Source organism: Excalfactoria chinensis, chromosome 1 (assembly GCF_039878825.1).
Source record: "Excalfactoria chinensis isolate bCotChi1 chromosome 1, bCotChi1.hap2, whole genome shotgun sequence".
NCBI classification, from domain to species: Eukaryota; Metazoa; Chordata; class Aves; order Galliformes; family Phasianidae; genus Excalfactoria; species Excalfactoria chinensis.
In genome coordinates this window covers 87,278,734-87,302,049 of record NC_092825.1, presented here as the reverse complement: position 1 = coordinate 87,302,049, position 23,316 = coordinate 87,278,734, and the positions used below count along the sequence as shown (strand labels likewise).

Sequence of the window (23,316 nt, the reverse complement as noted above, 5' to 3'; positions counted from 1 at the left end):
CAAAGACAAGAAATCTCATTTTTGATTCATCCAGAGCATTCCGCTTGAACAGAAGTAAAATCGTCGCCTTTGTTGGCATCTTCCCTTCTCCTTTCACAAACCACTGCACTTATCAAATGCATTTTTTAATTTCAAACTTCCTTTTAAATTTCTCTCAAATTTCCTTTAAAAAAAAACAAACCATCAGTGAAAGATCTGGCACTTACAAATCAAAACACTTCATTTCAGACGTGTAGAGTGAAATGTTTTATGTTTTCTGAATACTTTATTTCACTCTTGGCTGAAACAGCTGAATTTCACTTAAATTTGCATTAATTTTGGTCCTCGTTGAATTCGTTGTCGTTAGTCTATGTCAAGAAGAAAAAATACAGCTAATGAATAAGGAAATGGCTGGGAGGAAGCGCTAGTGAACTGGAAGGTAACAGCTGATAGGAAATTACTAGTACAGTTCCTCAGGTACTGGTTCTAGGAACCATCTTATTGTTTTCCTGAATGACTGACAGAAAAGAAGAACGTGTTAATGCAGCTTGAGAGGTAGCAAAGAGGTAGCAAAGCACAGTCAACAAAGACTGGGATGTCTTAGAGAAAGGGCAAGTTGTCCTTGGGCCTACAATAAGGAACAGGAAACATGACAATATGATGAACTTCAAGGTATGCAACAGTAATTGCAGGGTCACATGTTCAAGGATTGAGGAGTTTCTGCAGTGATGGGGACTGCATTGCTGGAAAACAACCAAAAAAGAAAGGACTATTTCACCACAGGACAACTGCAACTGCAGGAATTTCCAGGAGTGTTCAGGAATGCTTTTGCACCAGGGCTTCATGTGACTCCATCTGAAATTACTGACATTATGCAGCTCTGGTCATCTTTGTACAAGAAAAGATTGACTCAGGCTGGAGCTGATGCAAAGCAAAGATTCAGGAGTGATGAAGGGATATGACAGCCTGCCTTATACTGTGAGAGCAGAAGCTTGCTGCATTAGTCCATCAAAAAGAAGGCTGAAAGCAGGCATAGCTGCTGCCTGGAAATACGCTAGGAAAACGAATGCTAAGGGGAAAAACAAGCATTACAGTTAAAGGTCCTAAATAAACAAGCGTAAACAGGCTATGAGCAATCCAGATGGAAGCTAGAAGCAGCGTATCAAAGAAAGCCATCCAATGGGAGAAAGAAAGGCCATAATCAGGTTACTCTTAAATTTGCTAAGCGCATGAGAAGTATAAAATTACAAGGTGCTTGGGAAGCAAGTAAGATAGAGAGCCAGACTATTTCTTCCAACCCTGTGTTTCCTAATCTATGCCACTCCAAACAGGACAACAGCTCAGAGGCTTCTTTTGTCATGTTCCCATTGAAAAACAGCACTGCATGATGCAAGTGACCAGCCACAGCTACACAATGAAGTGCAGGTGTCAGGTCTCCAGAGCTATCAGAGAATCTCTTCACTGACAAAAGATAAAAAGATAATGGGACAAAAAACTTCCAGAGGAAAAAAATAGCAAGTTCACTGAAGAGTATCTGTGGTCCTTCTGAAAATGTCCTAAGAGTATAAAACGATGTCAATGTGCTTTATGCATTGAAATATATTCACTGAGCACAAGAAGAAGATATTTGAAATCCAAGTCCTGGTCAGAGGGACCTATGAGTCAGGATTCGATCTCACAGAAAGTTAAGACTATTTGCTTCTGTGATAAGGTCAAGAAAGCAGTAAAAGAGCCTGCTGGCTCCTCCTTAATGCACTAAACTGGGAGTTCAAACAGCTTTACCTGCAGTTCTCTAATCCTTGCTGCAACAACCAATAGCTTTTCTCACAGCTCCTCCAGAAACAATTGTGTAACCCCAAGATTTAAACATCTAACAAGCTGAAATGCTATGTGGCCTCACTGTCTGAAAACAACTGTTTTGTCTTTAAAAGCATCTGATTTTGTTTACTCGGATGATGCGTGGTTTGCCACTGCCTTTTATGCTTTCTTGTTGTTTATACACACAAAGTGAGGGTACCAGAAAATTACCTGGTCAACATACAGGAATTTTAAACCCAGTCAGACTGTAAACAGTGCAAAATAGTGTTAGGAAACAGAGAATCAATCTCTATCTATAATGAAAACCTGAATCCCTCTTCTGGCACACTGAGCTTCAAGGGAGCTTTGGGTTACTTCGGAGGTGGGGGAAGTATCTGCCTTCTCTCTATTTGCATCTTTGAGATAGCTTTGAAAATAGCTTCACACATTCATGTGGAGATGTATTTTTGCACAAACGTGTGAAAGAATGCCTTCTTGGGCATTGTCAGGGGATGATCATGACTCTAGGGCTAAATGTTCCCACAGCTCTTCCCTCTCAAGGACAATGTGTTGCTGTTTCTTCTTTAAGGAGTGCCAGAATTGGCGGCTGTTAGTTTGGCTTGTGAGCAATTTGTCATGGGCAGAGAACTCTTACAGCCCATCCAACCACCTGGTGTTACCTAGATAATTCCCTGGCCACGCAGCACAAGAAGGACTGTGCCACCAACGTGTCACTAGCCAGTACTCTATTGCTAGCACCTCCTGTGCTACCATCTGTGGCAATGGCTGTATTAGTACCCGCAGCACACAGATAGGCAGGGGAAGCTCCTAGCGAGCTAGGATGGGTGACACACAGAGCCATATGGGCACATGAGGCTGTCAGTGTCTTCATAGGTTGCAGCAGTGTTACCTCTGCTTTAGCAGAGAGCTCAATACAAAACCTCTTCTGAACAGCACTGGAATTTCTGCTGTCACACTGATCCTGGCAGGGCATTAACATCTCTATGGGTCATCTCCCAGAACGCCTGTTCCCTTCCCTGTCCCACATTCACTCCTCCATTTTTAACCCAACATACATTCTCATTAAGCAACAAGGTTGTTTTTTCTTTTCTTCCCCAGATAAAATACACGAGAGTTAAAATGCACACCACATAAAAGATGCTGCAGAAGGATAAACAGACAAGATGAGAGAAGACTGGGTAATTAATGGGTGAAATGGCTGAATACCTGGCATAATCTCCACAGCAAAACTGGGCAAGAGATCAGCAAGCAGCCCTGTCCTGCCTAGAAAAGACAGAAGGAGGAGAACAAGGAGACAGGTTACTGCAAGAAAAACACACTTCCCAACCCCTGCCTTTGATTTTAGTCCCCTTCCTCATCAGCCCACTTGCACTCCTGTCAACCACAGATGTCACCATGCTCAGTGTCTAGTGTCTGCCCCTGCACCTCTTCCATTTGCCTGGCCTTGCACTTTGTCTTCATCAGCAGAGCTGCAGCAGGAGGAATAATCTGGAGCAGAGTTGCTCTGATTTAGGCACAAAATGACAAGAACATGGAGGTCTCCTTGGCATAATTACAAGGTAGTATCTTGCTGGAGATATGCTTTGCACATACAAAAAGCTCCTGGATACGCACAACAGCCCTCAAATAGAAGAATTTGGTTTACTTTATATTGTTTGAATGGATGCAAAACATCTTCAATGCAAGTCCCTTGGCAAGTCAGTCACATGCATTTATACCTGTGGGTGGGACTCTCCATGTGGGGCTCTGCAGTTTCATGGACAGCTCCAGGAAAGGAGTTCTGAAGCATGACTGTGAGTATGTGCTGGCTATTTCACAATGAGCAAGCAACTCAGTCAGACTGTATAGTATAAATACAACCTTTGAGTGAAGCAAATTAACCAGGGAAGGATTCCTACGTAATTTTATGGAATCACATTGCAAAAAACAAACAAACAAACGAATTTGACTTTTAATTTATAAGTGAATACGAAGAAAATCCAAGCTCCATGGCAGCTTGGGGCCTATTTGTTTTGGCACTGAGTGTCTGGGATATTTCTAATACACAGCAAACATCCTACACAACGTTCAGCTATAATTTACACATATCGATGCATTGGCAGAACATGACTGTGTGCATCTGTGCTTTGTGCTCCTTTAAACTGCACCACGTTCGTGCTTGGTTTTTTTAATGACATGAACAAGGTAGGGGACTTGCACCTGAGAGAGAGATACGTTATGGGTGGACTGTAGCAAAGGCAGCTAAGGACAAGCCAGTGCAAAGGCTACCCCACACATCCTTCAGGTCCAGCACTAAGCAGTGCTCAGACACAATGATGAATTGGATCCCAAGCTCCTTGCTCTCTAGCCTGTCCTTGAAGCGTGTTATAATCAAAGAGATTGCCACTCTCAGTTTTCCTTAAATGTCTCAGCAGAGCTTCTGTAGATACAAAAAAATCCACCAGGATGCCTGCTGGAGCCATAATAAACATCCTCTGAATGTAGGCAGTGATTTGCAAACAGTTGCAACTCATCAAAGCTGCCTAGTGCTCACTGTAACACCATCATGGGTGCTCCTGAAGCCTTCGCAAAAGACACAACGCTGAAAATTCAGACAGTTGTTCCTCATTAACTACTCCTGCCACCAGCATACTTCAGTATTTTAATCTACAGATACAGTTTCATGACATCGATAGCAGAAAGGATCAACTGTCCAAGCTGCTCACAGCTAGCCCGTTATACAGAAGAACGTATGTATGCTTTCTGCTCTCTAAAAACTGGCATGCACATAATACATGCAGGGTAGGACCTGTGTGTTACAGTCCAAGACCAACATCAGGCATCAATGGACAAACAACTAGAGGCAAACAGCTAATGCAAGGCTGTTCACCGTGAAATCCCAGTGGTAAGGCAGTGACAGCTCTATAAAGCAGAAGCTCCATCTCACAAGTCCAAGCAGCCATGATTTGTTTTGAAGCTACCCTAAAAGTTAGTGAGGCACTGTAGCAGGTTGCCCAGAGAGGTGGTGGCATCCCTAGAGATATTCAAGGTCAGGCTTGACAGGGCTCTGAGCACCTTACGGAGCTGTAGGTGAACCTGTTCATTGTAGGGGAGATGGACTGGATGGTCTTTAAGGGTCCATTCCAACTCAAATGATTCTGTGTTAAAAGCCTCAACCCCTGCACTTGCTGGGGCTTACAGCACCCTGCAATCCTCCAGAGGAACCATAAGCTCAAGACAGAAGAAGCATCCCCCAGAAACAACAGTGAAGACTCATAATAAAGACAACCAAAGCAGTTTTCCTGTTATCTATAACCAGCTACTGTTTTCCTGACTGTGTAGCTTGTCTCAGTCCTTCTGGGGGGTTGCCCCATGGCCCCACTACTACCTATGAAGGGGTGCACAAAGCCTTCACAGGAGGGCTGCCCCTCAGCTTCAGTTCTGGGCAGCTGTGTCCCCACCAGCTTCCACTGCATCTCAGCTTTCTCTGTTTCCCTCCCAGATGAATTCCCTGACAACCCTTCCACCTGCTGCTGCTCTGCTCAGGGCCAGACAAACCAGGCCTGGCCACAGGCCGGGTTGCCACAGTGACAGGAGGCTCCTGGCGGTGCCTCTCGCAGAGACTGACCTCCCTCCGCACCACCAGCAACAGAAACTCAGGAAGGGACCACGGCTGCTAAGCTGCAGCATGACTCCATCTGCAAAGACTACACATCTCCAAGGCAAGCTCCCAGTACTGAAATCCCTGCAGGCATCACTGAATGAAAGAAGGAATAGAGGATACAGAGGACAGTCCTGTTTACCAGGGTTGTCCCAGGCAGCAATACTTGAGCCAGGAGCTTGTCCTCACGTGAGCACAGATCTGGGACACGTTCCCATCACTGTTCCCACAGCAGGCACCCTGCATGCCCTAGGCCTCAGCTGGCCCCAGCACAGAGGCAAGACACCAGCCCCTGCCTGTGCCATCACAGAACAGCAGGACAGGTGGAGGAGAGACAGGAGGGTTCTGATGGTGCGGAGGTACTGGGGTGTGGGTGAGGACAGAAGCAGATAGGCAAGAGAAGGGTGGGCTAGAGTAGGAGGGCACGAGTAGCAGCGGAGATGGGAGAAGCAGGAGTCAAGCAGTTACTGAGCAAGAGTCTGCGGAGAAAAGACACGAAAATAATTAGGATAAGTGCTTAGCCAAAAGAGAACAATGGCAGGAATAAAGAAAGCACAAGAACAGTAAGGAGCGTGGCAGTTGGGTAAATACTGGCAATTGCATCAATGCGATACGTATCTGGTAAATGCAAGAATAACCACTGAACTGGTTTCCTGCTGGGGGCTGCCTCCGCAGCTCCATCTGCAGCTGCGGGACCACAGGAGGCAGCAGCTGCAGAGGGAACAATTTCTTCCTCAGAGGCAGAAGGATCTGCCAAGCTGTGCCACAGCCAGAGGCCCTGGCACAGGACACAGCCCCAGGGAGGCCAGAAAGCACCAGAGAGGAAACACGGCACTTGTAAATCCAGCACTTTTCCAGGGAAGCTGCTGTGAGATTTATTGGGACAGCACGGCTCTCTGCAGCAAGTTCCTCCACACTCCCTCTGCACGTAGTAAACTTTACTCTTCCTTCCCACCCTTCCCTTCCTGATGCCAATTGAAGGGAGAACAGCAGCAGCCCTTCTTGGAGATCAAAGTTTTAGCAGGGAACAAAGACCTCCAAGGAGGCTGTTGCCATGGCGACCTTAGTAAGGGAGGCCTTTAATCACACTAGCCTCCTTTGTGACCAGCATGTGGCTGTCGCTGGCAAATAAGAAGGAAAAGAGGGGTAAAAAATCCTAGGCAACAAGTAGCGCTTCTAAATGGCGTGAAATAAAGAACTAGGAGTAGCCTGGCGTGGGACGAGCAGGAGAGAGAGGATTGGAGCTGATTACAAAGGAGGCAGTGCCCAAAGAGGACTGTGCTGGGGGTGGGGAGGCCGGCGGCCTGCATGGCATCCAGGCCTTGGCCAGCTTTCCCAGCGATGCCTCTGCCTGCTGGCACTGCCCACCCTCGGGATCAGAGAGCCTTCTCTGCGAAGGCACCTGCTGACACCTTCCAGCTGAGAGGTTCCACTGTAACCTAGTGCTGGCTCGGATTCTGATGAACCCTCTCAGCCAAACAGAGTGAATCCTGAAACAGCCCTTTTGTCAGGGAAAATTTTGCCAAGAACTTTTCGATCTTCGAAACCGCATCAACTTTTATTACACAGTCTCTCCCAGCACACAACCTGCCTATATTTATACCAGGTATTGAGTCATTTTGCTAAGAGCCATCTAATTAGCGTTGTGCACCATACACACACGTCCCAGGAGAGATTTATCCTCTCTGAAAGCTGACGCATGTCTCTATTAGCACATTAGGTACAGTGCAATAAAGCTGCACGTAAATGTGCCTACCTCCATTCCTACCTACAAGTATTAAGACGTGACAAATTTTAGTTGTAGACTGCATGAGTATTGGCTGGTCATGTAAACTACCAAAGATCTCAAAGATGAAGAGGGGCCAGGGGCATATCCCATATGAGCAAAGGATGGGAAACCTGGGACTGGTCAGCACGGAGAAGAAAAAGCTTAGGGGAGGGATCTCATCACTGTTTATTAATATCTGAAGTGCAGTGGTGTACAGCAACAGGACTGGGGGCACCAGGCACAAACCGGAGCACAGGAAGTTCCACATCAACACAAGGAAGAACTTCATCGTGACAGAACCTTGTAGCAGGCTGCCCAAAGAGGTGGTGAAGTCTCCTCTGGAGATATTCAAGCCCTGTCTGTACACTTCCCTGTGCAATCTGCTGTAGGGAACTGCTTTAGCAGGGAGGATGCATTGGATGATCTCCAGGAGTCCCTTCTAACCCCTACGGTTCTGTGATTTTGGTTTACCCGTCAGCTAAATTTTAGCTGACTTCAAAAATTAAGAACAACTCGTGGACTAATTGTTGTTTTTTAAAATATAATACTCTAGAAGCTGAGGCTGAAACATCTACAAGATCAGTTATAAAACAGTATTTCATTAACGTATCATTTATGCAGCACTGGCTGCTGAACTGGTTGGACAAAAAGTAGGCAACAAATGCCCACAAAGCACAAAGTTCACTGACCAAAGTATCAAACCAACAACTGAAATGAGTGGATCACTTGGCTGCCTCTTCCAGCAACTTGTAATGTTTTTGGGAATGAAACCACTGCGTCTTGAAGCACGTCCCTGGAAGTGTTCGAGGCCAAGTTAGATAAGGCCCTAGGCAACTTGTGGCCACCCTGCCCACAGCAGAGGGGTTGGAACTAGATGACCTTCAAGGTCCATAGCAGAAATGCTAAGTCACAGCTTGAAGCAGTGACTGAGCACCTGGTGGGAAAGCAGGGCCAACCCAGTGGAGCTCAGGCATAAGCAGTGCACCCAAGTGACCAAAAGGGGTAGAGCCAGGATCCATCCCTTCCCAGACCTCATTTAAGGGTTGGCATTGAAGGTGAGGGCATCTCATCTGGAGATCCCTACTTGAGGATTGTACAGGCCTTCTGAAGGTAAGTAGTCTCTTTCTACATGACTTTACTGAAGACCACAGACATGCTCATAAGAAAAGTGCATATATGGTATGAAGAACAATGTGATTAATAGCACTGTCTGTGTGTTTCAAGAGCCGGGTCACTCAGTTGCTACCTACTAACATAGGAGACTTCAGTTTTTTTGGTTTAAACATAATACTTTAAATTGAAATAATTTCCTTTCTCTACAGTAGGTTCACCCACTTTGTGTTTCTAAGGCACAGAAGTTACTATCCCTCTTCCCTTGCCTGCACTGATTTCCTTAGAGAGGGCTGAAGACCCTGACGAAGCAAAACCTACTAAACAGCCTTTTCAGCAAAGTATATAAGTACATGCTTAACATCAGGTGTGCTTTATAAATCCTATTGGCTTTGCTGAGTATAAATGGATGTACATAAATGCTTATGTGCTTTTCAGAAATACGCTTGAAATGAAGACAGTGCATGGGATTCTCAGATACTACCTACAGCTGTCCAGATCGTGCTCATACCAATGCGATAGGTACAGGGGACAAAGCTCAATATGCAATCCCACAATGGCATAGGTGGACTGGCTACAGAGACTCATTCAGAAAACTGCAAAGTAAGGCCAGAAGTCTCTGCATTTTTTTCTCTAAGAAAAAAAGAAATACTGTAATTTTAATCAGGATTGGGATTTGGCCCAGGTTGTGACAGAGCAGCTTTTGACCAAATTCTAGTGTCATGTTTCACTGTGTAAAAGCAGGATCTTCTACCTTTAAACTAAGTTTCTACACCTGTGCTGCCATTACCAATAGGTATCTACCACTTTTGCTTCTCCAACCTTCCAAGGTTTGTAAGACTAAGCTCCTCTGCCAAGCAGCATCTTTCTCTAACCTAAATGCACTTTACATCTTGGCATTAACAAGAAACAATTAGAAGATAAATCTTTGTTTCCTTTTCTATTCTGATAGAACATCTGCTCTACTCAAAAGTCTAATCCAGGCTTAAAATAAGCAATGTAAATTATATCTGGAAGACCACTGCCAGCATGGAGCAAACAGCAATGTGTGGTAGGAAAGGCAGTGTCTGCAAGACATACTATCTCTCTGCTGCTCCAATGTCTCCAACAACAAACCCAAGTTCCATTTGAAGAGCAGCATAAAAACCTCTTAACACACATCCCCTAGGACTACTGATGTGCTCAGATCTGCATCGGTATCACTGTCTCTGCAAGTCACTAATACCTCATAGAGTAAGGAGATGATATTTAAAAAAACTCCCAGAAGATAGCAGAATATTAAGAAATAGTGTCTTTCACCATTGGCTGCTTTCTCCACCTTGTCTTTCTTTAGCCAAAACTGCGGAGAAGTAAAGGAAAAAGAAGGGGGGGGGGTGTGTGTGTGTGTGTTGGAGATCAACAACAAAGCCATCACAGGTAGAAGACGACTAAAGTAGGAAGAAAAGAAGATAGGTGGGTAACCTGGACTTGCTCTGAAAGCTGGAAAGTTGCCTCTATACGCATTACCCAGGAGAAGAAATACACACAAGCTGCGCCAAACAGCACGAGGCAGAACAAAGTATGCCCACAGTAAGTATGCCTTCATGCTGCTGCCAAACTTAGCAGAGGGCTGTGCAACACGCAAGGTCAGACCCAAGGGTTGCTGCAAAAAGAAAATCAGATGCAGTCAAGGTAACACAGTCTAACCTCATGTTTCCTTCCAATATAACCACAATGACCTGGCCGGGGGTATCATCAGGCCAACTTCAGAGGAGGGAATTTCTTATTTTTCCCCCCTCTCCCCTGCTCCCATCCTCTGTGTATGCTGAAAACTAGATTCTTCCTGTTACCATGGCACTGCATCATCGCTGGTGTCTGAGCACAACCACAGATACAGATAAGACACCAAACTATGGCAAGGAAGGTGAAGAAAGGACGAAATTCAACAGCCCACCACCGCACAGTTACAGTTGTGGAGACTATGTAATAGCTACAGCTTCTCATGGCAGAGAGCCCCACACAAACTAACACAAGTCAGTCTTGCATGTAGTCTTAATCAGTGTATGATCCACAGTCATATTGTGAATTTAGACAGGAGTATTAACACTTTCTTTTTTGAGGGATCCATCCTGTCACCTGGCTGATATCTGAAGGAATGAGTGGAGGAGACAGCACTGTTCCTAGCCCGAACTACTCAATCTTGTTTATTTTGTGATGACAAATACAGTTCTATATACGACTGTCAAATTCTCACCTGAGCCCTGTCTCTCAAGTGCCCTTGATCTCATGTTCTACCGTATGCCTCTAGGCATCACAATGAACTACAGGTCCAAGCTTTCTAATATTTCCTCCACAGGATGTACAGGATCTGTAAGCCCAAAAGCTCATACAAACACGCTGACCAGACAAACACATATTGGTATCAGCAGATCTTAAGGCAATTAGAAAAATCTCATCATACCCTTCTGGGGCAGTATAATATTACAGCTGGCTCAAGCAAACTCAACAAATGCTCCCAATAGGTCCAGTTCCACTCTGCTTTTCTCCTATAGCTCGGATGAGTGCTTTCTTTTGGCTTATAAAGTGGACTATAGACACCGTACCTGAAAGCTAAACTTGCAAACAGGCAAAAACCTGATCCTACTGACCACAATCCACAAGGAAGCCTAAGAGAAGCACATACAGCCCAGTGTGCATACTGCAGAGAAGACAGGTCCTTTTACTGGCAGTAGTGGCTCAGACTTGATTGGGGTGATCATGAAACTGTTCCTCTAAATGTCTAAGTACAACTAAACAGGAAGAAAAATATCCCAAACTGCCACACTCAAATAGATAAACACGGTGCTTCTTTGCATTCCCAAAGCTCAGAAAAGTAGGACCAAGGGAGACTTGAGAGACTGCAAAAGCATATGATTTGATGTCTTTTGAGAGAAAGACACGGTCTCAAACATTCACTTTGCTACATGTTTATTGTTTTATGCCTTAAAAACAAGGGTTCTGACTTCCTTGAGACCAGCACTTTCTGTAGTCATTTACACCAGTTTGATGTGTGAGCAGCGTGGGTGTAAACATTACTATTCTGGTTTGACAGTACTTGCCACCCACTTTGCCTAGGTGTGAATGACTGCACAAGGTGCAAGGCAATGGTGAAGGTACTGCAGGGACTGTTTAACATAGATTTTACACCCATAGTAATACAGTGCACAGATACATGGAGAGAGAGCAAGAGAGCAGAAGGAAAGAGTTACATCAGCTACCTACTGAAGATGAGATCTGACAAGAGAACTTACCAAGTACAAGCAGCTCCACTGATTCTTCATTCTTGCCCTCCACATCATCTGGTGTGATAATAAGGCAATAATAGAGCCCACTGTCTCCCCACATCAACTTCCCAATCTGAAGGTCTGCATCTGAAAGTCAAAAAAGAAAAGTCAAGGTTTCCCTTCAACACCAATTGAAAAAGTGAGTCCATCTTCAAGTTCCAAAACCAATTCATTTCCTTATGAAGAGTGGTTAACTTTGTCGAGAACATACAGAAATTCAGGAAAAAGTGGAACACGATTAAGACCCTGTGCCTGTAAGTGGCAACACAGCTAGTGCCACAGAATTTCACTTCATAAGTATCAAGAGCAGAAAAAGTAATCAGAGTCTTTTCCACCATGTAAGGCCCAGGGGCCCAACAGTATTTGTGCTATGAAGTGAAGCACCAAAGGGAAAGAATGACCTTTGGGTTCCAGAGCTGCTTGGCTGAATCCTGAATTCCTGTCACACAAAAGCTCCCTCCCCTCCTGACACCTTTCCTAAAGGAATTAAGTGAACAACTACTACCAGCCTCAAGTACTCCAAATTGTCAAGAGTCACTTCCAACCCCCATCACAGGTCACTAGAATAGCAAAGTTACCATGGACAATGCTGACGTCTCTTTCCTTATAGAAGTCCCCTATAGTGACGGCAGATCCTTGCTTAGAGGCCACGACACGGACCGTCCTTCTGCTGTCCACACAGTCCAGGTAGGGATCCCAGTCCAGGTTCCTCTTGCTCATTGTTTGTAAACCAGAAGTTACCATACCCAGTGCTTCTCCCATCCGGTCCTGGCAGTAAGATTTATACCTCCACTGTACCACAGCTGGTTGGGTGGAAGAAGTAGAGAAATGACAGCGAAGCAGAGCAGGCTGAAACAGCATGGCCACCTTCTTCTTCTCAGGCACAGTGACTTGCAGTCCTTCCACCTCAGCTGAAAGACAAAAACATCAGTGTCATATATCTTGGCACAGCTTCAAGAGGGGATTGTGGCTCTTTGCCATGTTGTCATTCTCCCCATGTGCATAACATTAAAATGACCATCAGTTTGCTAGGGTGCAATATTTCTCAGCCTATGTAAACAAAGGTTGGCAGCTTGCTCCCTGGATGTTACAGCCACAAGGAAAAACACTGCATAATGGGACTGGAGGCTCAACTGAAGTATCCTTATGCACTGTAGTGACACCAACATAGTGGTGTGCTGATTCACACTTCTATGGCATTTTCATAAATAAGGAAGAGGTATTTCAGGGATGGCCATATTCCACTTTGCAAGGTCAGATAAGGGGTGAGATCCCACATTCACACCAGTCCTAATGAAGAATAACTGACCCCCTCCTAATTTCAGTGTCATCACATTTACTCTCTGAAGGTCAAGCAGCAAGCAACACCAGCCTAGCAACGGTGTTCAACGTTGCCGATAGCTCAGCCAAACTAGAGACATGGGAAAGAGTAGATCCAAATTGCATAGCTTTTGCCACAATGGGTGTGTGGTACTGAGAGAAACTGATCCACGTGGAAAGCATGGAGAAAAATGGCCCAAATACCCACATTTTTCACATTTCCATGGAGGAGATGAAGCTCAATGCATAATATTTATCAACCAGTTGACAGGAAAGCTGCAACTTGGAGCTGATTGTATTAGGGCCTGAGAGAAGATACGTGGAAAAGAAATACATAGCGGGATTGCTGCCACATCCTTGTGTAGCTTTAGGAGAAGCCAAGAGATGGTGAGCAGTGCCAGCAATGAGCACTCAGAATAGCGAGATACTGCATCTACCCACAGTGAAATGGCCAAAACCTCCCACGCATGCCCCTCTTTGCTTCCTGGCCTCCTGCACTGCAGGCATTTATGACTGAGGAAGCACTTACACAACACTGGAAACATATGCAGCCACCCTTCCAAGCCTGGATGTGCCAAGTGGTGGAGGCACAGAAACAGCCCTGCAGTGAGGGGGGAAGTGCGAAGGAACAAGTTTGTATCTAGGGGCACTCTGCAGCTGAGGGTCTGATGGTGACAGCTCATGTGGAAAAGTTTCAGTACAGTGGCAGCTCCCTATGCACAGCTAGGATATACCCTTGTATACCCTGAGGCACAGAGCACACTGAAGAAGAGAACAAGCCAAAAGAAAACATTATAGGGAAGAAGGATGCAGAGAAAGCCTACACTGCATCATGAGGGACTGCTGGACTTGGGTGAGGCTTAGGGAAGAAAGCAAGACTGAGAACACTTCCTTATGGAGGGAAACGGTAGGAGAGAAGAGCAAGTGCCAAGAAAGAAGAAAACAGAGTAAGGCTAAAGTATTAGGGTAAGTAGATGGCTGATGCAGAACAACGAAGTTTGCATTAAATGGGAAGGGCTGAAGGTGTCTTAGCCTAGGTCAAATAATCTCAGGAAGCTAAAGCCAGGTTACAGCAGATTAAAACATGATGCCGAAAGGAATCTGAGTCAACAAAAATACACACCACCTCCAGCAGAAGTTGAAGATGAAAAGGAGAAGAGAGCTTGCAAAAGAAACTGAAATGACAGATGTCTTTAGGATGGGGAAAGACACAGACACTAAAGCAGCAGAGCAGAAGGAAGAGGGAACAGTAAGTACATCAAAAGCATGACAACAACAGGCACAATGGGACAGAGTCCAGTTGGATACAGCTGCAGACCTGAAAAGGATAAGCAAGCAAATGCCTCGTGATCAGGAGTCATAACTAAAAGAAAGTGAGAAGCTTAGACAATGCTGAATATCATTTCAAAACATTATCAGTGTCCACATCATAAATCACAACGAAGCCTACAAACAGCACTTGGGGGATAAAGACACAGTATGGACAGCACCCAGGGAGAAAGCTTAAATCAGAGAGAGGAGACAGTCACTGACACTAGCAAAGAGTTACTAATCTAGGCAGGATGTGACACTGGAGACTACTAAGTGAAGGCCTGGTGCACAGGGGTACTATGGCATTTGCAAGAATGCTGTATGATACGCGTAATGAACACATGACATTACACATATAGCACTTGTGCCATATTGAAATTGCATAGGAGATGTCACTAGTTTTGCTAGAAATGCCTGGACTCAAAATCCAAATGCTTAAGCATGTGCTCTCCAGAGTACCGTGTACCACAGTTGAGGTCCCAGCAAGATGCTGCCACAGCAGATGCAGGGACCAGAGGCACAAGGTATGAGTAGAAAGAAAACTCCAGTAGCAGTAACTGGGATGTTTCTGCTGGATCTTGCTCCCCGGGGAAAGAAGGACAGAAACATGGGGCCATGCCACTGGGGGAACGTCACCGCTCGGTTCTCATGGTGATCCAAGTGGTGATGTGATCTTATTCCCTCCCCTGCAGAGACCCATGCTTCCCAGGCCGCATCTGCATTTAAGAGACAAGACAAACACCTCCAAAAAATGAATGGGTACAGGCCAGACTTGTATCTGACGGCTCTGCACCTGACTCCAGGCAGCCTGTGGCCAAAGCCAACATGTGATATGAGGTGACCAAGTGACTCATCACGTTACTTCAGCTTCAGGGATAACGCACTGACACAGGGAATATTTAAATCTTTCCCTTGTGAACCAAGTACGCTACTCAGTAAACACAGTGCTTTCAGCTCTCCGTGCGCTGCAGCGCTCCTTTCCTGTTAATGAGATTAATGAGTTTGGCGAGCAAGGGACTGCTTTAATAAATGATTAGCTGAGCTTTAGCAAATTCTCATCTGACTAACTTTCCCCACCCCATTCCCATGTGAACGTCTATATTGAGAAAAGAAACTTGCAAGCAGCTTTTGGGAAAATACAAGGTTTCCTTTTCTATCCAAAAGCGTTTGGGAGACGTGCAGTAAGACATCTGGCATCTTCTGCCCCAAGGTCTTCTTTAACTTGTAAAACATTCTTTTCGGATCTTTTCCAGAAATAGCATCTGGGAACAACGCAGTGCCTCAAACTGAGGCCGGATCGGTGGAAACTCTCAATCTATTTAAGTCAAATTGTATATAATTACACAGGGCCGAACTGGGAAATTATACACCTGTTACTTCCTCTGAATCTATTCACGTAGCACGCCACTGCTGCAACAACCCCCACCAAAAGGCCAGCAGGACACTAGGCTGCCTGACGACAAGATGGCGGCCGTGCACCTACCACAGATGTCTGCACACGCACGAATTACAGAAGTCTCCTTAGGAATTCCTCAAGCTCAAGGAGCAATTGCTGAGCTCAATGATCTCAAAGAGACTAGCCAGGACGCCAGAAGCCTCAGGACAGAAATCTGGGCTGCTTACATAGCAGAGCACAAAAACAGTCAAAGATATGAAAACAGATGACAAGCTTGGTGACAGCAGATTGCAGCGGTTGCATCGAGTTTAATATTAGCAGGATTAAAAAGAAACGGAGCTGTGCTCTGCTATGTTTTGATAAACATGGGCAGAGCAAGAGGAGCCCTTATTTCAAAATCATTATGGAAACAAAATGCTTGCACTCCAGGGAGCCAACCTGTTTACTGTGAATTTCAAATGGTTTGAACTTTCACAAGAGAAATCTAACTTGTAAGAGCCACAGAACCACGTGACAACTGCATTTTCCTTTTTCTTTGCTCCCCCACAGCCCTCGGAAAAAGTTCTGCAAATATTAATCAAGTACACTTTAAAAACACGGACATCCTGACTATCAGAAAGTAAAAATCTATGTATTTGTATCCATATTTGCTTCTGATTGTATCCCCAAACCATCCTTACATTATGCATGCAAACTACACAGTCAACGTTACACACAAGCTATTCCTAATACGTTTTACTGCTGATGAAAGAAAATTCCAGGAAGTGATTACAGAGGGGGTATCCGTATGGGCATACATACTTGAACCTCGTGAGCCTGATCTTCCTAAGCACCTTCCACAAGACACAAAAAATGGGAGGGTAATTGAGAGGTGCAAACTTCAGTTCTTCTTTTCACTTGTCCTTCAGAAATAAAAGCCTGTGCTTCCCCAAGGTGAGATGGATGCCAGGAAGATTCAGCTTCATTACCCAGCCTCAAGCCAGCCTTTATGCATAGAATAATGCTGATCTGAAACACTCATCTCTGTAAATAATGACAAAGCCAAACACTGTACTTCAAGGGAACAGGTCTGCATCCTTCTAGCATATAAGATAAGAGTCAAGCCCAAGAGAAGGCAGTACACATCATTCTTCAGGTCAGTACGGATCTCCTTATCTGCACGTGAATCACATCTCTTTCTCTGCTGTTATTTGGCCCTCGTTGCAATTCGCCTGGAGCACCAGGGCTGATGCTGAGAAACTACAGAAATGACACCCCACAACCTGATGCACCTTTACTGATATGAGGTCCTCAGGCCCTAAATCAGGCGCCTCATTAAAACTACTCCTAGCCTACACTTCAGGGCTTTGGCAGAAAAAAATAAGACCATAGGTAAGACACAGCGCCTGTGGGGTGTTCAGGAAAAGGGTAAACGTGGCACTGAGCAACGTGGTTAGCGTGCATGGTATGGATGGGGTGCCAGTTGGATTAGATGATCTTAGTGGTCTTTTCTAGCCTTTATGATTCCGTGATTCTCTTCATTGTGCCATGGCTACTGCCCATCAACTAGAAGTGTTCTCTCCCCCAGTGCTGAACACAGACCGTGCTTTCAGATGTGGATCCAGCCTCAACTGTAAAGTCTGGGTTCTAAGATTGGAAATCAGCGATGATACGCAGAGATGCAAGCAAGTGAATGGAGTGTGACCACTGAAATTGTGCTGTACTGACTCCTATCAACTTGGGCAGGATTATATTGCACAGTTAACCAACAAAATGCATGTGATTCACCAGCAAAGCCACCACCATCAGATTCAGTGGTTTATGGGAAACAGACTGCACATCACAGTCTAGGTGCTATCAGACTTGTGTTCTTAGCTCCACCACTAACTACCAACTTCTGTAGCCAGCAGGAAACTAATGCCTAAATAGGTCAGGTGCAGCTGAAATGGAAGCACGGCGCTTTACACAGCTCCAAAGCAAAAGCAAACCAACCAGAGAGGTTGCTGTGCAGGCCATGGAAGGGCAAAGCTCACCCATGCTCCAGCTTGCCCCTTCTGAACTGCGGCTGGGAAAGGGTAGGAAATGCACCCACCCCTGTGTTACAGCACAGCATTGCAGTGGCCCTTCCGCACATAAAAGTAAACAGGTACTGAGTGCTAAGTTACTGGGGAAAAAAAATATGACCTCACGGGAGGGAAGCCCAGCCAAACCCAGGGCACTTTACGGGGGATTTTTGGAGCTTGCAGTAAGTCGCAGTGTGCGAAAGGAGACAAAAGATAAACGCAAAAGCTAAAAAGTAACTACAAAGGCCGGACAAGGAAGAACAGCCACTGGGGGGGAAGGAGCTGCGAGAACTGATTGGGAATTTCTCAGCCCATCTCGAGGGGGGAGGAGGGGAGTGATGGGGCGAGACCTCCCTCTCCCTCACTCCCCTTTGTCTCCCAGTCCCGCTCTCCCTGCCTCAAGCCCTCCAGCTTCCACCCCCACTCCTCTACCTCGGAACACAACTACCTCCAGCAGGACGCGGGCTCTCTACCCCGAGACAGAGCTCTCATTCCATTGCACAGCCATTTGGCAATCCCGAGTCTGTGTTTGCCAGCCTCTCTCCCTTGTCTGTGCACACACACACCCCTTTGCTTATTGGTTTGCTCTTGGCTGAGCAAAGCGCGGTGCCTGCTCCATCCCCGCGCAGTAACCTGTTGCCTGCCCGGAGGACTGGGGAGCCTGGGAGCTCTCCTCTGGCTCCGCACTGACTCGGCGGGCTCCGAGCGCTGGCTGCTTTCAATGGCGGGGAAAGGTGTCAGCAGGCTGATGGAAAAGTCCTGATCTAGCCAGACGTTTGCAGATAACGAAGCTCTTTAAGGAGAGGGAGGAATGTGAAGTCACGTCTGTGCGTCCCCTGCGCTCTTAACCAGTCCCTGGATGCTGTTCGTCAGCCGCTACGGCGAGCGGAGGGGAGACCGAGTGGGGGTACGCTCGGAAGCGGCCAAACGGAGGGCAGGGAAGTGGGGAGGGGGCGACGGGCAGGGAGCTGCGAGGCCCCAGCTGAGACCGTGTAGCGCTGGGAGGGAGCAGCAGGCAGGCTGGGGATGACTCAGAGCCAGAAAGCAATGGAAGGGGTGGGTGGGCGGTGGGAGAGGTGTTATGACTAAAAGCCGAATTTACAGCCTGCAAATCCTAAATCTGAAGAGGAAGAGCCTGAGGTCTTTTCTGTGGGATTCACGGGCGGCGGTGTGAAATACCGGTGTGAAATTGGGAGCGCTCCCGCTCCTTCGCCTCCCTGGCAGTCAGCCTGCCGCAGCCCTTCCACAGCCTCCTGTGCCCGGCTCGAAGCAAGCAGAGCGCTGCCCTCCGTCCTCTCCTCTCCTCTCCTCTCCTCTCCTCTCCTCTCCTCTCCTCTCCTCTCCTCTCCCGAGACCCTTCACAGCCCGTTCCCGGCCCTTTTCCCACACCGGAGTCCCGCCGCTCCCCCGCGCCCGTCGCCCCCGGGTAGCCGGCCCGGGCAGGAGCGCCAGTCCCGTCCGGCTCTCGGAGGCCCGGGCACGGCCGCCCCGGCGACGCAGAGCAGCGCTCTCGTCCCGCAGCCCGCCGGACCAAGGAGAAGTTCCTCCAATTGCTCCCGGCCGCCGTCCCCACCGCCCGCAGCCAAGGACACTGCGGCCCCCCCCCGGGCTCCCGCCGTCGCGCTCCTCTCCCTGCCCGCGGTGGCAGCCGACCCTCGCACCCCGAGCCGCCCCCGCAACCTCCCGGCGAAGTCTCAGCAAACTGCCCCGCGGGACGGCCCCCCGGCCCCAGCTCGACCGGCCGCTCGTACCTGCGAGCCACAGCAGCACGACGCAGCCCAGGAGGCGCCCACCCATCTTCCCGCCGGTCGGGCCGGGCGAGCATGCCGCGGGGCGGCGGGAGAGGGCCGGGACTGCCCTGCCAGGAGCCGGCGGCGAGGCCGCGTCGCCTATCTGCGCTCCGCTCAGCTCAGCTCCGCTCCTCCCCCGCCGCCGGCTGCCGGCTGGGGGCTGGGGGCCGCCTCGCGGGGCCGGGCCGGGCGGGGACAGCGCGGGCGGGGGGCGCGGATCGGCGGGGCTGGGGCCGAGGGGAGCGCCGCTCGGTTGCCAGGAGCTCCCTGTAGCGCTGCTCCGCAACTCCCCGCGCCCGCGGCGTCGCTGCTAAAAATGTCCGCTCCGATCATCCGTGCCCCCGAATTAACCGCGCGTACCTCGGGAAACGAGAGCAGACTGTTGCAGTGCAGCGCTTCCCTTGGGCTTCCACTCGCACCGTGACCAATTGCTGCGATTTGCGATCCAGAGGAGATCCAACTTTAGGCGAGGAGGAGGTGTTCTGGCTGTTAGAGACTGACATCTGAGCCGTGGGGCGTTGGGTGTAGGTGCCAACACGATGTTGGACGGAGCTGGATGTTTTCGGGGGAAGCTGTTTGAACGGTGGATGTTGCTGTGCCACAAAACAGCCCTGACCAACGTGGGCCCAGATGCATAACACGCTGTACTTCTTTCAGGGGCTCAGCTTGCATCTGGAACCGAAGTTTGGATTCTGCAGATGTCGATGATCCACACGGGAGCAGCCTTCAGCCTCCACTCCTACGGCATGTGCCAAAGAGAATCACTGAATCATGAAATGGCCTGGGTTGAAAAGCACCGCAACGAGCATCCAGTTTCAACCCCCCTGCTATGTGCAGGGTTGCCAACCATCAGACCAGGCTGCACAGAGCCACATCCAGCCCGGCCTTGAATGCCTCCAGGGATGGGGCATCCACAGGCTCCTTGGGCAACCTGTAACAGTGTGTCAGAGAACACAAGCCATGCTGATTCTCTGCTGGGCCCAGTGGGATCAGTGCTGGTTGTGCTCACTGCTACCGGCAGGGTACAAGTGGTGCCCGCAGTACGACCCTAAGACACTTCCAGCAGGTGTTTTTCAATTGCATGCCTTTTAGACTAAACTTTTAGATTGCAGGCAAGATACATCTTCTTTTTTTTTTTTCAAAACCAGCAAATAAAAATAGATCCCTAATTTCCAAGCGAGAAAGCAAAAGGGCACGTTTGCTGTGATAAAAGATGTGTTGAAACATTTGGGTTGTTTCTTGAATAGCTGTGGTCCTTCTGTTGATGTAGTTGAACTGGAATGGGGTGAGGAGATGATCCCCAGGCACAGCCTGTTTTTAAGTGCTTTATTCCTGGCAACTCAATGTTATTTAAAAATACTTTTCACATAGTTTGTTTTTATCCAGTGTTGCTTATAAAGAAATACACACCCATCTTCAACCAGTGTCCTGATCTGCTGGGAGTCAGAAGGTCTCTCTGACCTGAACCTGACACATCATAGAATCCAAAACATCACAGGAAGGTTTGGTTTGGAAGGGACCTCACAGCCCACTCAGTCCCAACCCCCTGCCATGGGCAGGGCTGCCACCCACCACATCAGGCTGCCAAGGCCCCATCCAACCCAGCCTTGAATGCCTCCCAATATAACTGTTTTGCAGTGCTAACTAAAAGCCACCATGAAGAACTGAGACCCTACCATGCTAAATAAGGCACATAGGTCCAGTACTCAGGTCTGGTCTCCTTTGGCCCACAGGGACCGGACACCCAAATGACCTCCTCGCATACTTGCAGGTGAAAGGTAAAGTAGGAATTCTTAGAGCCACAACTGCAGACTCAGGAGATACATAAAATCATGAAAACTTACATGGAGGCCATGATAACTCAGATTATTTGAGGGCCCGCTTCGTCAGTATTAAATATATATGCCACATAATTTATGAAGGCTTGCATTGGCTGAACTAAGACTCCTCATAAGTGAACATGAAGCTGTTATTTCTCCCTCCCTCAAGCATTTTTCCTAGTAAACCTCAATGTTCCAAGTGAAATCCCTGCGCCCTCCCCTTTATGACTTAGTTGGGCAGGAGGCCGATCCAGTTTCCTGAGACAATGTTGATCTGGAATTATCTCATAGGTTAAAAGCTGGGAGTAGCACAATCTCTTGTGTCACTATTGTTAGCTACTCCGAGCTTTTGCTTTTTCTTTTTTAAATCTACTCCAGCTTTTCCAAATAAATTTGGCATATACAACCTTTCAGCTAAACTTTTGACTCACAACAAAGGAAGGAAAGATTTTCAATACATGGAAGCGCCATTGTTTTGCATGGAACTTTGCGTTTATAGCCGCTTTGAAATGTTCATATATTAAAACATAGGGTACGGTTCTTTTTAATGTAACGTGAGCTGTCAGTTGTGTATACACACATATGATGGATGTCTGAGCCTTGAATAGATGTTCCGGATCTTCGCAATCCCTTACAGCTTCTGAGCTGGCTTAATAGATAACGTTGTTGTCCTTCATTTTAGCCTGTTCTTGGAGACAGAAAGCTACACAATTAGCCTCATTTCACCTCCAGGCAGCAGGTGAATTCCTAAGGAATTAGCCAGATCACTTCAACCCACTGCAGGGACTACCTGTGCTCTGAAAAACAACATTCAATCAAAGAGCTTCAATCTTCATCTCTCTCCAACCTTGACAATGGATGACCAAGCTCCCCATCTCTGTCCTGAAAAATGTAGCCTGAGGCTGAACTGGAAGAATACTACTCTACAGCACCAATGATATCAGTGCTACCTCAACTGCTCGTAGCAGTTCTGTAAACAATGGGACCATGAACAATTCAGCTGAACAATACAGAAACAAATTCTCTTCTTGTTACTCATGCTGCCGCTACCCATAGCTCTTCTGTCCTCTTGCCAACTACTTAATTCCCCTCCCTCCTTTGATCTTCCATTACCAGTCTTTTGGGGTCATTTCCTCTGTTGATAAGCAGTCACCTTTTTAATGTTTCCAACATCTGGAAGGACACATGCCAGCGCTTCGCTCAGAAAGACCCATCTCAGCACCATACCAGAAAACCCCACATGTTGCATGAAAGTGCGTTTCTTCATGAGTACTTCTGCACTTCCATTCAGTCCCCTAGATTTCCGTGATAGAAATTTCCATAGAAACAGTGATTTCGGCAGCTTTCTGGGACGTTGTACTAGATTCAGCCATTAGGCACTGTTCTCTTGCTTTAGTACTGAGACCAGCACATTACAGAAGGTATCACTTGACACATCATCAAATCATAGTGTTTATTCTCTTCACAATAGCTACTAACTAAAACTTTTCCCCATTTGCTTTGTTAATCCAGAGTCTCCTATTAATCGTTGATAGCTTCACAGCAAGATGTCACTGAAATATATGCTCTCTCTCTGTATATTTTGTTTGTTTTTTTCCTCAACTGCCTGGGTACATACAATTGCACAATAATATGGAGCTTTTACTTCCCATTAACGTCAGGATTGGGTGATATATAAACTGCTCTTCTTCTTAACCATGCCATTTGTACCAACTAACATTCAGAATACTTAATGGGGAAACTTTATTTTCTCATTCTAATGAGCCCTGATCTCTATAATATAAATTCAGCACTATAAAAGAGAAAACAAACCTCCCGCTCTAATATTCACTCCATATAAGTCTCCCACACTGCCCCCAATTCTTTCTTAGACACAGTGTACCTTTGCTGCGCTTTGAAAGGGAACCCGAAATTTACACAGAAGTAAAACACGAAGTGCACATCAGCTGTAATGTTATGTGAGGTTAGTATATGGGTACATGATCAGAAGCAAATCCTCCCAGCTCATCCATCTTTTGTG

General features: G+C 47.0%; 1 protein-coding gene across 1 annotated transcript in view; it reads right to left on the bottom strand.

Moving 5' to 3' along the window:
• The window catches only part of ILDR2 (immunoglobulin like domain containing receptor 2), a 39,378-nt gene extending 19,384 nt beyond the window's left edge, over positions 1-19,994 (bottom strand). Inside the window, 6 exon segments of the mRNA XM_072328189.1 lie at positions 3,004-3,060; positions 11,585-11,704; positions 12,196-12,528; positions 19,438-19,639; positions 19,642-19,919; positions 19,922-19,994. Coding sequence (XP_072184290.1) covers positions 3,004-3,060; positions 11,585-11,704; positions 12,196-12,528; positions 19,438-19,639; positions 19,642-19,919; positions 19,922-19,979 — 1,048 coding nt within the window. The 5' untranslated portion in view covers positions 19,980-19,994.
• Positions 19,995-23,316: the final 3,322 nt, after the last annotated feature.